This window comes from Coloeus monedula, assembly GCF_965178545.1.
Source record: "Coloeus monedula genome assembly, chromosome: 7".
NCBI classification, from domain to species: Eukaryota; Metazoa; Chordata; class Aves; order Passeriformes; family Corvidae; genus Coloeus; species Coloeus monedula.
In genome coordinates this window covers 12,347,626-12,366,389 of record NC_138787.1, presented here as the reverse complement: position 1 = coordinate 12,366,389, position 18,764 = coordinate 12,347,626, and the positions used below count along the sequence as shown (strand labels likewise).

At 37.8% G+C, this 18,764-nt stretch overlaps 1 protein-coding gene across 1 annotated transcript; it reads right to left on the bottom strand.

The window, feature by feature from the left end:
* Window positions 1-381: 381 nt before the first annotated feature.
* CFLAR (CASP8 and FADD like apoptosis regulator) lies at window positions 382-15,891 on the bottom strand. Its single transcript, XM_082284673.1, is given in 12 exon segments — window positions 382-2,162; window positions 2,164-2,283; window positions 3,202-3,697; window positions 6,662-6,740; window positions 7,687-7,736; window positions 8,483-8,534; window positions 9,402-9,499; window positions 9,668-9,803; window positions 10,727-10,832; window positions 11,719-12,150; window positions 14,036-14,161; window positions 15,708-15,891. Coding segments are annotated over 10 exon segments (1,473 nt in total). The 5' UTR covers window positions 12,015-12,150; window positions 14,036-14,161; window positions 15,708-15,891; the 3' UTR covers window positions 382-2,122.
* Between the last annotated feature and the right edge of the window lie 2,873 nt (window positions 15,892-18,764).

Sequence of the window (18,764 nt, the reverse complement as noted above, 5' to 3'; positions counted from 1 at the left end):
CAAGGCAATAAATACTGCTTAGGTGAATGATTATAGTTTGAGTGCTAGGGTTTAAGAATCTACTGAGGATTAAAACATCAATGTAAAAAAATCGGTATCTGACAGCCATGAATGCTGCACAACACATGTTTGTCCCCACAACTCTCTAGAGGGTTGTAATCACTTCCAACCAAGCAGCCATATACAAAGAGACTCCCTTCCTTTTCCACTGAAAGGGTTAATTACATGAGCCTCTAGTTTTCAAAACAGCATTTCTGCATAATTTCTTAATGAAATGGACTTTACTTACTGTGTCTTGCAGTAAGGCAAAGAACATATATACTTCTTAACCTTCAAACCAAACTTACATTGTCACATGTAAAAGCAGAATATATTCTACTGTTAATATTTTAAGTAAATAGTTTATTTACCATTACTCAAAACCCCCCAACCAACCAATCCACAAAACACCAACCAACTCACCACATCATTAGAGTCTGTAAGGATAGACACTATTATTCTCACTTCCTTTTTCCTGTTTTCTTCTCCTTCCAATATTGATACTGTATTTCTCCTCCAAATCGTCTTTCCCCTACTTGTTCTTCTCTTGATGCTCTTTACCATTCCCCTTCTTGTTCCTGCTTAAAATTTCCACATTTCTTTTCCTCATCTACCTCCTCTTGGTTCCATTCTCCCTGCTTTTGGTTGTCTATAGGTTAGCAGAAGTGCTCATCAAATGCAAAAGCTAGTAAGGGAAATGGGAAAGTGAAGTTAATTTGTGAAGATCACATTTATTAACATCACTTAGATATCTAACTTGAAACGGCATCTTATTTCTACAACCACAGGAAATGTTCCACTATTTGCTTCATTTATCAGGCACCACAGGAAGTAACTTCTAAGATTCCATATCTGTCATTTTTGTATCCTTCTCTTTTTCCATTAAAAAACATAACCAGAAACCAAGCAAGGCACACCAAGGCCTTCATTTTTTTTTCCTGGATAGGAGACTATATTATGAGGAAAAATTAAATACTTACAAGTGGCCTACTTTATTGTCACTAAGTTCAGGGACACTAAACTTTTATACACCCCATACAAGTTATACTGTTATACAACAAGCAGGTTAACTGAACTTTTCATGTTAGGTAATTGCTACATTGGAGAAAAATTTTTGTATTTAAAACAATTTTCACTTTTTTTCACAAGAACAAAAGCACTTGAAAAAAAAAATAAATTAATAGAGGCATATTCTTTTTCATAAGGAACAGCAGTGAGGATGGGGTATTTAACATAATCCAGTCTTAAGGGCCCATGGCTGCTACACACATTTAAGCTCAAATATTTTAAAGTATCTTTTTACAACTATGCCTGGTGCAGTGAATGTGAATCACGTTTCAGCTTCCACAAAATATCTGACAAAATCCCACATTTTTTTAATTGTGTGGCAGATTACTCTTATGTCCGGTCACATGTAGACTCATTTTTGCATCAGCAGAAAACATACTTGGCCCAAAGCATGGCAGACTGTCTCATTTATTAACACAGAATGTGTGCTGTGGACAGTTCTGACAACGCAATCTTTAATGTGCAGCAAGAAGGCAGAATCCAGATTATTGAAAAGACCATCTCTCCCTCCTTTCTGTTTTGCCAGTCTATAGAGGCATGCAAGGCAGCACTTGTTAGCAAAGATCTGGCATTACTGGGTAGGAATGCTTTCCTGAGACATTTGCCTCTATTAGGTGCCAGGGAAAGTAATCCATGCATTTCAGTGGTTTGGGCTGGCTTGTATTTGTTTAAGCATTAACTGCTAATAGGTATGTTAAGAACCACCAATGAAACAATAAAAACACTTGTTTTTTCTTGGAAAACACAACAGCTATATGGTGTAGACCTCTTTCCACTCTGTTATATTCAGTAGCAAGATCTGTTGCAGTGCTATACAATAGCTACCATTCTCATCCAAGCTTTCAGAGACTACTATATTAAAATACAAAATCTAGTGTCTTAGCACACTAAAATGCTTGTAAATTCCTGTGTTTGGAAGCAACAGGCACTTTAGATATACATGAAGTAACAATGCATAAAGTAAATATATGCATGAAACTGTTTGCATCATAGCAAATGCTTCTTGATAACCATTTCAGATATGTACTTTGTAACAGCAATTAAGTGGGGAAAAAAAGTTTCTTCCTCAGTGTGTGCTGGAGCAGAAGTGAGTATTGTTGGCTTGGGTCAGCGGTCATATTCCAATCATAAACTTTTTTGTTCAGTTCCATATGAATAGCTAATAGGCAGAGTTTCCTGCAGCAACAAAAGAAAAAGTGTTCCATTAGAGAATGATGCAAGACAACATTTAAGAATTCAAAAGAGACAAGAAAACCTTAGATTCAGCAAGGAGAAAGTTTGCAATTTCAGTCTTTACTGCAGAGGCAAGACCTCTAAAATGCAAGGCTGTACATGCATTTTGAGACAAACTCTTATGACCCAAATCATTGTTGTAATGTTAATTATGCTGACATGATGATCTGTGATTTCATGACAAGGCTTTAGGGTTTGTAAAAAGGTACTAAATGTGAGCATTGCAATTACCTTGAGTAACAGTTCCTTGTTAGATCAGTTGTATAAATAAAACCTTTGTTGGTAAGTTATATATCCAAATGTATCTGCCTTTTTCTCAGATTCCTTTTGATCTCTTTAAATAGACAAAAGTTTTCTGACAGTTTAAATTCAAGATTACATATTGGCAATCTATTGGCTCTGTGAGCAAAGGGTTAATTAAATTTAGAGAAAATAAAAAATCCTTCCCTCTCTACTGCCTTTTTCCTGAACTTAAGCACTGACTTTTTATATTCGCAAGCAGAGCTCTTATTGGTACATGGCAATGCTCAATTTAACAGAAGCCTTGAATGTGCCTTTTTATCTTGGAGAAGGAAGATTCCCAATCCTGTCTAAAGCACTGACATACATTATCCAGGACAGGTTCTTCCTTTCTCACTGCAAAGCCCAGTGCCATAAAGAAACTTCTCCTACTACCACTCCTAGTTTAGGCTACCTTTCTATGCAATTGTGTGAGGATCAGGTATACCTGTCTTTTAGCCTATGACACTGCAAGAAAACACATTTTAGGACCAGACAAGACGAAACTTAAGGTTTCTTGTTTTCTATGACAACAAGCTATCATAGGAAAAGGGTTATTTCTTTCCTCTTATTTTAATTTACCTTTTGTAAGGATTACGGAGTAGTTCAGCCAGACAACGCAGATAGTATGAGGATGAAGCTGGGGATTGTTCTAGTGTAGACACATCCACCTTGCAATGACTCCAAAGGATGTCTGCTGCTTGGGGGATAGTGACTTTAGCACTGATATTCTCACCATTCCCATCGACTTCCAACATACTGGTACATTCCTGCTCATTTTCTGGCACAATATAGCTCTGAATAAAAAAAAGCTTCGGTTTTCCTAGAAGTCCAGGACATGAGTCTGCTGTGAAGTGCTTCTTTATTTGTTCCAAAGGGAATCCAGAAAAGGTATGGTCTGTACAGAAGATGCTCTGAGAATTTCCACGGCTGACCAATATGCAAATGAAGCTGTCACAATTTCTGTGCTTCTGCCACCTTGCAACTTCAAGCAATGTTTGATTCATGGAGTTCATATTTAAGTATCTGTGACAATGAACATCATAGCCTAAGCCTCTGAAGGTCTCTTCCAACACATCTGAAAGAAGCAAGATGTAATTAATTAAATCAAAGCATACCAAGGCTCAATCTCAACTATAATGAATTACAGTATTCACAGTGTTTTGCTATTGAAACGAAGTAGTTTATCACAATAATTAAAAAATCAGGAGTACTTGGTGTTGATCACAGTACATTACATACTTAGAGTACTATATGCATGTTGTCTTTACTGCGAGTTACATGTTTCATGACAGCAGAGACACCATTATTTGGCATGTGATCTGTTCCAAATTCCACAGACACTTACATGCCTTCATTCAGAGCCAGTATTCCAAGTTCCTAAGACTTAAAATATAAGGCAAGAAAAAACACACTTGAAATGATGAAGAGTGATCTGGATAGCATGGGAAGTCTGCTTCACTTTTTAACTTGTCAAAATGACTCTGAATGGTTATTAAAGATATACAGAACTGCATAATAAACACAGAGGTTCCCTTTCCTCAGTCAAAAATGAACCTGCTGCAGGCATTTTTGCTTCCTATTATATAAAATTTTAAGTGATGAGCTCCAGGTGAAGAATGGACACTGGAGTCTCAACTGTGACAGATAGCCAAATCCCAAGACTTAACTCTTACTGTATTTGTGTCAACCTGTGCTGCAGGAAAATGTGCTAAACTCTGAATAACTACTTCGATGTTTCTTAGTATGGGAGTGAAACCAGACACATAGTGGTTAAAACCACAGGTATTAAGTGTTCAGAGAACCACAAGCTACTACTATGACTTACACCTGTAGCACCATATCTTTAGTATAAAGCACATATACATTGCCCATGAACAGCTTCTGGTAGGAAAAGAATTACCAAGTGCCATGTTTATGTAAAATTCCTTACACACATAGGAAGCTTACACATAGCTGTTCTTTGACTTCACAAGTTTAACAATGCCTAAGTAGCAGAGGCTATTTCAGAGGTAATAGCAGCAAAGCAGCTGTACTACCACACTGTTCTCCCCAAATAGCCCATGGTGAACACAGGAAACAGAACTTGTAACTTTCCTCAGCAAAATAAAAGGTAGATACAAACTCTACACTATAGTGATATATAGTGATAAACAAGAACTAAAGTTTCATTCCAGTTCTGCTGTTTTGATTAAATTTTGTAAAATAATTCAGAAACTGTCCAGACATTTTAAATTTGAGAACAGAAAGATAAATCTCCCCTATTTAATGCAATAAAACATGCTCTCAAAATTCTGACTATTCAGTATCTCTACGGTCTAGCAGGTACACACTCAGTGAAGCTGCCCATCAGTCAGGGGCAGCAGTATGTGTGTAAAATGAGAATTACCGCAGTGAGAGTGCTTTTCCTGTAATGTACTGATCTCACTGGCACATGCCCATATACACACAAACACAAAACCTGGTGTCACCTTAGTCCCCACACACACTAACTGTCACAGTTTAAAAAAACAATTCAGAAACTTAGAGCTGATACCTTAGTTTAACAATTAATCAGAAATCATACATGATAAGCCTTGGATACTTTAAGGCAAGACACACCACAGCATTACATGCTGCAGCCTGAGATCAGAAACTATCTGTTTCTTCAACACTAGCCATCTCCCAACAAAGCTCCACTGACTTTTCAGCATCTCCACCCTACATAAAACACTAGCCTTTTCTCCCGATTGTTTACAATGTACGGGTTAAAATTGATTTCCAAATGGAAAAGTCAAAAGCAGCTATTTACAAAACAGCAAGATGCATTTCAGTTTGAATTTTATCAGCATTTGATAAATTCATGCTGTTTACACTGGGCATTATAAAGTGTAATTCTTGATCCTACAGTATCTACTACTGGTTCACCTTCCGGAGATTAAATCTTGGGTCAGCTACAGATTCTAATGGATGCCACAGATACAATTCCTAATGTTTTCCCTGCCCTCTTCTTTTTCTTTAGCGTACTCAGACTTCAAAATAGTGTGGGACAACAACTCCCTAAGTGGTGAGTGCCTTTCTAGCAAACACCTTTAAGCAATGCCATATGCCCTGTGTCTTCTGAATCTCACTAGCACCATAATGTACTTCAGTGAAAGTCTTGCTTTCTATCGTGTTAAATGCTGACAGTGCACTGGTAACTTCAAACATCTGAGACACAGACTTTCTGTATCTGAGCTCCACAACCACTGCTCTTCAACTACATCAACAATTCTAAGACAGTCCATCTGCTGGACCATTACATTTGAGAAAACCAAAAGACACGCCTAGAAAGCCTCTTCTTCCCCTACATCTCCCAGCCTATTACAGAACTGACTGCAAATGCTCTCTTAATTTTTATTTTTAGCCTCACGTGTTACAGTGATTAGAGAATGAGGGATGTTTTTGACTAGGCAAAAATCTAATTCTTGGATTCTAGAAAGGCAGTCAGGAAACCCCCACATTTCACCCATGGCAGTGACCACACTGACAGCTGTAGTGACAATTTCAGTTAAACTGTGCAAGATATGACAGAAGCCCAGATGCATTATTAATAAAGGATCTCACGGCTATTCAAAATCTCTGGTGTCCAATATGATTGCACTTCAAATCCACAACAGCTTTGGTTTTGGTTTTGTTAACTGGTGGGAAACACTCTCTTTACTATCTCTGCCAATAACCTGCTGTATGACTGTATGACTGCTTTAAGCCTAATTATTCTGTTGGTTGCTGAACATTCTTTTCTTCCCTCCCAAAATTCAGTCTATCCTCTTACAAGTTCTTTCAGTCAGAGATTCTGCACCAAAAAAACCAAAGGTTGTTTCCAATTATTAGGACAGTTGGCTTTAACCTGAGGTTGGCCCTTCCAACTCCCTGCTTTAGAAGACTTACTAGAATTGGCAGATTATCTGACTAGGACAACATTACCCTAATCTGGCTGGTAAATGTACATCATATTCTTTATACTAAATTGTTCTAATTAACTGAGATTAACAAGTTAAGGAACTTCAAATTCCAGACTTACCAGTGTCATTGCCAATGCAGTCTATTATCAGGCATATTCCTAAAGGCTGACTTTGCATTCTGTAAGGATCATCACATGTCTGAGAAATGTGAAAGCACAATTACAAAGTTAATACATCACTGTCTCTACTTTTAGACTTCACTACTTTCTCAAATTTTACGTGAGACCTATTAAATTATATTCTGTTATTTTCCATCAAGTAGCTAGCAGAAATCTGTCTACTGGGTTGTAATGTGTCTTACCTACACAACAAAAAATCAGGAGAAAGGGACTAATGATTCTTTTCCCTCTATTTCTAGTACAGGCTTAGTTTTTGTGTCTTGTGTTATGCAATCTCACTACCATAAAGATTCCTTACAAGAGACTAAAACTGTACAAGCTTCATACTGCCAATACAATAAATGTAGAGAATTTTTGTGTTCTTTAGGTGTGCAAGCAAGCACTGCTCATCAGAACATCTTCTAATTTAGAGGAACAACCTCCTTGTTCCTAAATAATCTGTAATGACTCTATCACAACTCCTCTCCCCTCTGAAGAGAATTGATTGAAGCAAATTAATTTGCTACAGGTAACTCCCTGGCTCCTGACCTACAGGAGAACTAGTGAAAATAGCAGTAGGCCATTACTATCATTAATACCCAAAGCATGTCTGTCTTCTGCCTGCAGAGCAAAGAGGGAGAAGGGAATCAAGAACACATGCAAAGAAACCCTGTGATTTCTAATGCAGATGGCAAGAGGTGGGAACTCCAACAACTTGGCCTCCACTAATAAATGCACAAGTTCTGTGTGCATACCATATATACGTGCATTTTGCACACTGCTGCTTCCAGAGTAGCACAAATATTTTATATTAAAAATATATTCTGCAAAAACAATTCACAGAACCTGTTTATGGCTGAGGACGTACACATTGTTCTGTCTGCACACAACTAAAGGAAATCTCAAAATGAAACACTAAGAAAACTAAGGTAAATACCCAAAGAGGTTATATTTATTTACATGCATACATATACACAAGCACATACCTTATGTGGCACTGATCCCGATTCCTGAATGGACAGGTGAACTGGTTCTGCTGCAATTAAAACAAACAGAAGTAATCTCAGTATGCAAGTACCAGTGATATTTCTTTGATACCAGATCAGTTACAAAGAAGAAGGTATCTAGTTCAGCAAAGTTCTCACCCACTGGGACCTCTTAGTTTCTATGTATGCTACTGAAGTTTAAAAATCCCTAAATTATTCACCTCTAAAATGTTATCTGGATTTCATTCTGCATTGCTTGGGGCTAGAAGAAACAAAGAATCTCTTACACCGAAAGAATTCAGCCAACTAATGTTAAAAATCACCGTATTTGAGAGGTATTTGGGGTTTCCAGAGAAAACACAATACACATGGAAAGAACCTGGTATTCAAAGCACAATTTCCTGGCTGGCCTGGCGGGGAGTTCACTGCTGAAATGACACAAAAACTTCCTACTCCAGAGTTAACGAGCAGAGCTGCACTACACAGGCCTCCAGAGCTGGCTTGTCAATCTTGTCCATGGTTTTACTAATAAAAGTATTTATTCTGTTAAGAAGTTTTGACAGTGGAAGTTCACAGTTTTTAAGAATGTTTTAAGATGTGGCAGCACAAGTAAAGCAAATACAAGACCATACAATAAGGCCAGGCTCAGTTCTGAGAGGTATCAAATACTCTCTGCTCCTGGTGTTATTAACAGGATTAGCCATGAACACAACTATCAAACAAGAGTCCTTTTGATATAATGAAATCCATAATTTGGCTCTTTCAGATTATCAAAACCTAGATAAAATGCTCTTACCCAAAGTAAGACTCGATCCATTTTGTAATTTTTCTGTGTTCTCATTCTGAATCTGAAATGAGGAAAAAAGGCATCATTTTCCCGCTCCTCAAGAATTAATAAACATGTTCCAAAATAAAACAGTAGCATTTTTCCTCAATAAAAGGATATTTTAGATTCATCTCTATCAACTAAACAGAATTACAACATAACATTAAAAAAACCTACCAAGAGCACAGACAAATAAACACCCAACTGTTCCACCTCAGAAAACAATTACCAGCTTGTCATGAACAGCAAGGAAAACCCTCTGAAGATATGAACTTTGCTTCCTGTAGAGCAGCAGGGAGCTGTGTATTTACTGAACACATGACAGAAATAATCTCATCAAATTTAGCAAGGTTTAAGACTTTAAGAAAGGTCCTACTAATACAGTATCAGAGCTAACCCAAATATAAAGAATACTGCATGCAATACAATTTGATGACTTTTCAGACACTGAGGTATCTTCTTAAAATGAGTTTAAAACAAACCACAAACGCCTGCCCCCCCCAAAACTCTTCTTAAAAAAGCTATAATTTTCAGCTTTAAAAATTAAAATCTACTTTCCCTGAAATGTCCAGAGATACAAAAAAGAAGAAGAATAGTCAAAGCAAAACTTTTTACTCCACAGTGTAGTACAAAAAAACTTCCAAGATACAGATTTTGTATGTTCAACTAATAGGAAAAAATTCACAGGTATCCTTTAAATGGCATCTTTCTCAGCCAGAAGATTTAAATAAGACCCTAAAATCAGAGTGTAAAAGGAATAACAGAAACAAACCAAGCAGTATTTTAGTCACTAGCCATCTCTCATTCCTCAGGCTCTGAAAGATGGATCTCCTTTTAAAGTCTGGCAATATTTAGAAATAAAGGATGCATTTCACTTCTGTATACTTACCCCTGAATTATAAGGAGGATCAATAAGATTGAGATTAGGGAGAGATGCCTGATGAGCATTTACATATACTGGCTGAGAATGAACGGAGGACATTGAAGCTGCAAATTTAACAGAAACACAAATACACCATCATATTTCAACTGTTTTAAAAACCTAAATCTATGAAAAATGCAAATACCCTTATTTGTAACTCGTAGTTTTATCTTCAGTAAAAGCACATCTGATTCTTGCTACCAAGAGTAACCAGTGCAAAAAGAGCATCTTACCTTCGTGTTTGTACTTCTGGATCTTCTTAATCAAGTCTATCCTGTGAATACTTCGAAAACAGTTTTCTATCAAATCCAGTTGATTAGGAGCCACCAAATTTAGCTTCTCCAGGTCAATTATAAGAGCTAGAAAACTCTAGAATAGCAACATAAAGCCAAAAGCATCAGTAATTTGTCCTCTATCAGAAGTAACAAAGCAATCCAGAAAATACCATGGGGAGGTCATAACAGCTGTATAAACAATAAGAGACGTTACACCTTCTAAGAATATTCTCTGGAAGACATAAGAATCCTTGGTATTATCACAGGAGTAATAGAAACTACAAAGTGATATTCTTAAAAACAAATCTTAAATTTTTGAGGAAACAGTTTTGTATTTCATTTTTGCTACAAAGCCAGCCACTGGGAATGTCCCCTAGCATGCCACAAAGCAAGCAGCAAGAAAAGCTTTGGGTAATTTTCAAAGCTGCTCTCCTTCTTTGACTGAAGATAGAAAAGTAAAAAACCTTAAAGGAAGAAGACAGAAATCTTCAGTCTTCTATGCACAGTGGTCAAGGTTTCTGAATCCTCTCCACTGAATTTCTGCTTTCTCAGAGGATTTAATAAAATATTCAGAATGCAAAGGTATAAAGACGTAATTACAATATATCTGTTCTTCTGTAAGTGGAGCAGAGCACAAACAAAAGTGACCTTGTAATTCAAGATACAGTTCAAATGATTATTGGTTTGAGATCATTCTTATTTGGACTTTCAGGTTAGTAATACTGAAGAAAGACTTCTGTAAAATGCCTTCTGCCTATGAAGGTCATTCTACCACTGTACAGTGTAACAAGCACTGTTCCCTCTTACTTTTTTACTAGTTTTCCATGCTTCTTTCCTTGAATTAAAAGTCAACAAAATGAAGTAGAAGCCACTACTTCTTGTCTGATTCCTGATGTTTTTGTACTCCTGCCTCAATACTCCTTGCAATACTGTCTCCTCTCCTTTGCTGTCTAGCTACTTCTTTTCTTACTTTAACCTCTCCTTGCTCCAGAGGAGAATACCAGCAGGAAAACATACCTTATCTTTTGCCATTTTCATACGAGGTGCATAATCTCTGAGTAGAAAACCAAGAGAACCCACTTCGTCTTTTTCCAGATTTTCATTTATCTCTACCATTAGTACCCTGAAATAAAGTTGAGATATTTCTAAAGGATTAGCTTGCAGCAAGATTCCTCTTGTTCCCAACTACTTAACTTCTCCCCGTGTTCCAGTCTTAATCTACCATTTCTAACTAATAGACAGGTAAAAAATCTACCCTGCTTCAAGATCCAATTACAAAATACCTACTCTTGCTAATCAGCACCCGTGTTTTTCAGACTGACAGTGTAATAGCCACTGTTAGGAAAACAGAAGTTTCCTTAATGTTTAATAGAGATGAAGTGCAAGAATCACACAACAGAACACATCCTTCATTTTTTTACCTATTAGTTACAGGGTTTTTATTTTAATGAGAATTTAATACAGGAAAATCTTCCTTATGAGTACATGTTTTTCTTTCTGAAGTCTCCAAATAAAATAACTGGAATTTCTTAATTTAAGCCTCTCAAAACTAATACAGTAAAAGAAGTAAGAGAGAGGTCCTTTGAGAAAAGCTATGCCACATGGCTATGTGCCCAAATCCATCCAGAAAAGAAAGTATCTCTAACTAAAGATATTCCTTTAAAGTGTCACTTTTATCTGCTAATTCAGAATTCTACAAACATCACTGGTTTTATTCACAAACACACAAACTCCTTAAATATAGATGCTTCAAATGCCATGACTGGTAAGAAACTACAAAAGTTTAATTAAGGGACTAAACTTGACTGTAAGTCTAGGTATAATGTCTTTTTCTGCTTTTCTTCTACCTTCAATGAATATTCTCTGAATCTGTGAAGTATTTAAGAAAATAAATAAAAACCAATTCACCCATACACCACCCTCCCTCCCCCCCCCAAACAAAGGAAGAAAAGAACCCACTTATTTTGAACAAGATAGTACAGTTTTGAAATCTGAAATAGATATATTACCTGTAATCAGGGATAAGTCTGAGACTCCTGGCAAGGTGAGCTTCTACTGTTGCTTTCTCAGTGTTCAGGATCCTCCTCAGCAAGTCAAACCTCTTAACTCTGTACAACAGCTCAGACAAGCCAACAGGAGTCAGTTTCTCCCTCTCATTCAAAGCCACCAAGATCTCTTTAATATCAGCATTGGCCAAATCAGGAGCAAGGTCTCGGCACAGGAAAACCATCATCTCTTCTTCTTCTTTATCCAATTCTTCTTGAATCTGATGAATAAGGAAAGCTGGCACTTGGCACCTGGTCATCACTTTGTTGCTGTTCTTTTAAAATTGCCAGCCTACTGGTTTTTAAACAGGAAACCAACATGATATGAAGCCCGTGTCTACCACAGCACTTCTCTTGTGTTCATTCTTAACTAGATGCATTTTTACAAGGGCAGTTCTGTGGGAGAGAATTAAAAGGTAATAAATAAGTGTTCTGCTGCACAAGTTCACAGTTAGCTCTGCTATCTGAAGTATTTCACTTTCAACTAACACTCCAACATATACTACACAGACATCCTTTATCCAAGGGACTCTCCCAGTTGTTCATTACAAAACTAAAAGTATTTGGAAGGTCATATTAATCAGAAAGACAAACAAGTTCTTTTTAGAGTAAATTACCTTAACCCGAGTCTGTATATTCCATAGGAAGTGAAACAAAAATCATCAGCTTGCTGATGAATGGTAGATTAAGCATTTCTGAAAGCTCTGCCCTTTTCCGAGCAACCCTCCACTCCTCTCACCATCACCACCTTTTCCCCCCTAAAAGTCTCAAGGCATTTTTCAGGCAGAATTTTTAGAACTCAAAGGTAGTGCAACCACACACAGACAAAACAATGAAGAAAAAACCTCCCAACCATATAAAACCACTGCTATCAGGTATGCAATTTGTCTTAAATGAAGCAAAAATAGAGGAAATACTAGCAAGATAATATGTAGTTTTTAAAACACTAATTATCTGTGTTAATTCAGGAGTGGGTTTTCTTATTATTAACATCATTTAAGGTGATTCCAACCTGAATGAGTTAGTGGGGTTATAAGGATTCTCTACACACACCCTCTATGCCCAGAAAGACTGAAAATCCACTCAGAGAAAATATTTCAATCTTAAGTATGCAAATTAGTTAATTCTGAAGGTATAGATAAGACACAGACCACGTTTTTCTTCATGACGCATGCATGTATCACCATCCTGAAAACTGAAACAAAAAAATTCAAACCTAGAAAAACCCCCAGTCTTGTGATTAACAAAATCAGTAGGGTGCTATGCTCAATTTCCACTGCCACCAACCATGGAAATTCTATCTAACCTCCTCTGACCTCCATGACATAGATGGAAAAAGGGGAAATGAGCAAACCTGAAGACAAATCTTAGTCCTTTCACAGAGTTTGATCAGTATACTGCAGAGTTTTGTTTAAACTGTACTGGAAAGCAAAAGCCAATTCAACTTCAAAGCCTAATACACCAAAAGATTCTAGCACCTGGATAAGATTTTTTTAAAGCATTTTCAGCCTTTTGTTACACATTCTGGAAGTTAACAATCAACAGTGTCATATGTTGTGTCCATAAATTAAGCAGGTGAGATAAACTCATCTAAAAGCTTTTATTTTTTTTTTTCTCCTAGTGCTATTTAAATGAAAAGTAACTAGAACCATCTCCTCAGCAAGGAAGAAACAGATTTGGTTAAACTCCTGGACTGCCCACTAAAAGAATATATCAGAAGATAAGCAGAGGAACCCCTCATGTACTGTAATGTGTTTTGGAAAGTTTTCTATCAGAAGAAAAGCATATTTATTGATAACTTATTTTCAATCTAGCATCAAACACTTGTGAGCATTCTGCAGAATGACACAGACTGTTTTCATGACATAATGCAGTCAAGAAGGAAGAGGGACAAAGCACCTTCATATGAAAGTACCTCCCAGGCACATTCAGCAGGGACTTTCAAAAGAACGTGAAGTCTAAAGTGAAACAGGAATTTAACAACTTTTGGCCATTTTTGGAAATATCAGAAAAACTTTTGAACTACTCCAGTTGATTTTTACCTAATCTTTTAAAACTAGTTAAAAAAAAAAGGGGGGGGGAGGGGTGGTAGGGAGGAATTTCCTACTGAGTTGAAATTTCAGACACGCAAAATTACTATTTATATGTTAACTTAAAAATAATCTGCCTTTAAAACACACATATGAATTATCTTCTTTTGTGAATTTCCTTTCTATATGATACACCACATGCACGTTATAAAAAAATGCTGATTATACTCTCAGTGCTGAAATTCGCTTACCTGTATGCAAATCTGTTCACAAAAACACTGGAAAACTGGCATTTGACCATTGCCAAATCACTGATCTAGATCCAGTACACATTGGTTTCCATATAGGATTTTCCAGTGATTACATCAACTCATTCTCTGTTGGACAAATATCAAGACCACAAATTACTGTGGGGGGCCTACTTCCTAATTTTATGGGGGAGGAGAAACCAAAGAAAATGACCAAGGGTCGTTCTTATTTATGACTGCAGTGAACCAGGAATGATGTTCTAAATAAAAGGAAAACCAACTGTGCATATACAGTGATTTGCCAACAATATTCTTTGGGTACTGAGTGGGGAATGAGTAAGAGCAACAGGAAGTAACTTCTTAGTATAAACTAAAACAGTTTGTAACTTTGCATCCAAAAGCCATGTGCCCATATTTTGATAGCAGGAATGTCACAGGACTGGGGCAAGCCTGATACATTCCGTGTGTGTACATCTTAGCCAGATCCACGCCACCGTAAGAGATCAAAAGCATCATGCTCCACTCTTCCATCTGATGACCACTTTTTAAAACATCACAAATACAGTTATTATAGCTGCAAAAGTTAAAGAAAAAGAGAAAAGCAAACACAACATAAACCCAGCAGCCTAGCTTTCAATTATCTGGACCCTGCAACAAGATGACTTACTGAATGTAAATTCTCTACAAGGAGGAGAGAAAAATCAGTTTATCTTCTAAGACCAAATAAAACACTTCATACTCATCAGAGATAAAGCTGCCCCAATAATTTTTGTGTTCACATGCATGCATAATTAGGCTTTTTTTTCCCCCCATCCTTGCAAGGAGCAGGAAATAACATACTATAACTTCACACAAAGGTGCACAAGGCTCCAGTTAACTCCTTGCTGGCATTTTGTATCTTGAACGTTTCAGAGTCATCTCTGCAGCAATAAAACCAGGATATGACACCAGTGGGTGTCGTTGTGATTTGGAAAATTACCTTTCTTTCACAAGACGAACTCATGTGGAAGACCTTGTGTTGGAAGGAGAGAGTAAAAGATGACCTGGCTACGGGCGGCACTGACTGTGCTTTGTGCTTCGTGCTTCCTCTACTCTGCATTGTTTGAAAAGGTGGCGGTGGTGAACGACTGCACTTGGAGCCAGGGCCATCTGGCATTTTTCAAAGTTGAAGAGCATGCTCCTCAGCTTTCACATTTCCCAGTTTCCTCACTGGCCTACGCCCTCTAACAGGACTTGTCCAACGTACTCCGGAAAAGCAGGGAATTTCTGAGGGAGCCGTCGCATTCCTTATGCTTCAATAGTTTTCTCTCGGTGTAAACTAGTATGACCACGCTAATTTGTTTTAACACCCCAGTCCTCCTAATTAAATCAAAAAAAACCCCAAAACCAAACAAAAAATCCCCAACAACTAAACGTGGTTTACGCAGATTTCCTGTCAACTTTTTAAGTACGTCATTTTAAATTACACTCGGTTTCGGTTCTCGCCACGGGCCGAGGCCGAGCTCCAGCCTCGCTTGCGCTGGACGCTCCGGCTCTGCAGGACGCCTCTCCCCCGTGAACAGAGACGGGAACCCGATCTCGGAGCACGGGGTGTTGGGCCGCCTATGCTGAAAGAGCAGGGTGGGAAGTGTGAGGGAAAGGAGGGGGGAAAGGAGCGGGGGAAGATATAACGCACCCAGACGCGTCGGGGAAGTCTCTACAGCAGCCAGGTCCGGCATTTGGAGCAGGGCGGAGCCAGGGCAGTATCGGCACACGGGCTGCCGAGCCCCGGGCCCGGGGGGGAGAAAGGATGATAGGTTTAGTTTTGTTTCCGACTATACCTCTGGAGACGGAACTCGGGGCTGCACAAACACGGCCGCCCAGCTCCCACCGGATGGAGGCGGGACAGGGCCTGCGGCGTCCGGCACCTCCCCCGGGCACGGACACAAGAGACGGGGCAGCGCTGTGAGAGATGGCGGCGGCGCGGTGCCGCGTTCAGCATGGGCACAGGCTGTGTTTTTGTCCTGCTGCTGGTCTGGGGACTGACAGAATACAGAACGGCTCTGTATTGGCCCTGCGATCTATGGAGTAATAGCAGGTTTTTCGGTGACCTGCTGTCAGCGTGAGCACATGTTTTGGCAGGAGTTTAGACGTAACGCCTTGAATGGTTCATGACTCACTCTGAATTTGTTCGTTCATAGTGAGGATAATGTACAGTTGTGTGAAAGTTGTATGCTTCCCGTTGTATAATCTTAAGTAAATATTACGTAACGCCTTGTTCCTGAAAACTGGGCGTTGCAATTCCCTTCACATAAACTAGCAACTTTCATGAAGCTATTTACTGCGGGATGCGTTGGCATCTGGAGCTGCTCTCCAAAAGGCCTAAAATCTGAAATTTTATTTTATCTGCTGAACTAGACAAAAGCCACCTCCATATATGGTGCAATCAGACAACTCCCAGCTCAATGGAGTTCAAAGCATTTGCGAAACAGAGTCATTTTTTTGGTGCTGCTAAAAACAGAGCTGTGGAAGCGCAGTACTCTGGGAGTAACACACACAAAGAGTTGCGCTGTCTTTGGAGCTGCAGAGAAAAAAGAGAAAATAATCGCCCACACTAGCATTTGTACCAAGTGACAGCTTTATGTTCTGAAAAAATACTTGTATTCTTACTGAAATTGTATGGTCAGGCTCTCAGTGTAATATCAATCATTCAAGGGTATTGCAATATCCCCGCTATGAAGATGTAGCTGATTCAGAAGGAAACCAGCTACCTACTGTGAATTAGTATGCACAACTTCTCCTTGGATCGGTTCCATACAAGCACATAGAGACTTGTACAGGTTGGTACAAGAGGTTTAAGGAGATAGTATGGCTGTGGGCTTATGAAGCATTATTTTTTCAAAAATGGTTGAATGAATGATTTACAAATTTAAGACAGCCATTGCTTAAGCTACCAATATACTATTTGTTCCACTTTTTTCTTAATTTACCTAATTTTTATATGCTTATTAAGCAGTTTCCATCTATTTATAGGCAGCATTTATAAACTGTATGCAAGTTTCTTAATTCTTCCCCATTTCTAATTTAAAATACTACATTGTCTTCATAGATAGGTACTCATGCAGACTAGAGTTGTAAATTAGCATAAATGTACAACATGGAGCATACCAGTAAGATTAGATGTGATTGAGATGGTCCTATATGTTTTGATGCAAAGGGCTTTAGATACAAGTCTCTGGCTTGGACATACTTCGTTTGATATGCTTTAATAACAGGTTTGAGCTATTTAATTTTGTAGATTAGTTATATAAGTAAAAAACTTTAAGAATTTATGCCTTCTAAAATACTATGAACTTGATACTTGTCTTTTATGCTTTAATTTCAAAATTAGATCAGGATGAGTGAACTCAATTTCTATATATAAATGGTGTCATTTGTGACATATTGGTGTTGCTTTCATTATTAAAAGGCTTGGTCACTAAGGGAAGTGACTTACTTTCCAGGGGTTTCCTTTTCCATTGGAATAACTGTGAAAGGATTATCTGACTTGCAGATTTTCAGATTTTTACTGGGCCTACAGCTGAAAACAGAGAACGTATAGAACATCTGTAAAATCAGTTCCCTGTCATACATGTAAAACAGTTTGGATGAATCTTCAAATGTTTTGATACCCATGATGATATCAGTAAATTAATTAGAAGACAAGGATGGGTCCTGAGTACATTCCTTGTAAAACCCCTTGAAGCAAATACTCCTGACTTCAATTGGCCACATGTAGAGAATATTTTTGCACTGATGTAGAAGGTCTAGATAATAAAAGCTGATCTGGCAAAGATCTAATTGCAGGATAGAAGCTTGTAGTTTAAAAAAATTTTTATTAAGGTTTTCAGGAGAGATTTCAAGGCAGGTTAATAACACAATCAAGGTTATAGTCTACTATTTAAACTACAGGTGCCTCATGTAATGAGAACAGTTATTCTATTATGCTCAGAAATAGGAACTTCAGAGATAGCCAGTTTATACTACAATGTAGTCACTATTGTATTGGAATTATTTAGCTGCTTAAACTACTCTTCTTCTTGTGTAACACACAAATTTGGAAGATTATGCTAGTGATGTAAATATCATAGGTAGAATAATCAAAAACAATAGATAAATCACAAGTTATCTTTCCAAGGGAGCAAAAATAGCTCCTTTACTACTGATGGAGATGAGATTTCCACCTGCATTTTGGAAAATGGAGCATCATCACTTTTATTTTTCAGACCTTATGATACAAAAAGAGTTTCCTGACTGTGGTATTACAATCATGTATGTTCCTCACCTGCAGGTGCCACTGCTGTTTGTGACCCTCGTTTTAGCACTGTAAAATATCTATGCTGGTAGAAAGACTGTTTTAATATAAAGACAGACATTGCTATGGTTACAGTGAAGACACATTTGGTACTATTATTTTAATACACAGGAAATAACTCCATCCCCAGGCAGGATTGGTATTATTATACCTGTGAAAGAAAAATCTTTATGAGTACTGTATGTGTAACAATGATGAGACATATTCTACAATATTGGCAAAATATGTTCATCATAATTCGGGTAGTGGCTGCCATCTGGCTATTAAACCACCAAATGATACCACCTTAATTCACAACTGCATAAATTTTACCAAAACTAGTCTAGTCTAACTGAATATGCTTGATATATTTGCTGTATCAGTGAAGCGGCAGGCTTGTAACATTTAAATAGACTGATT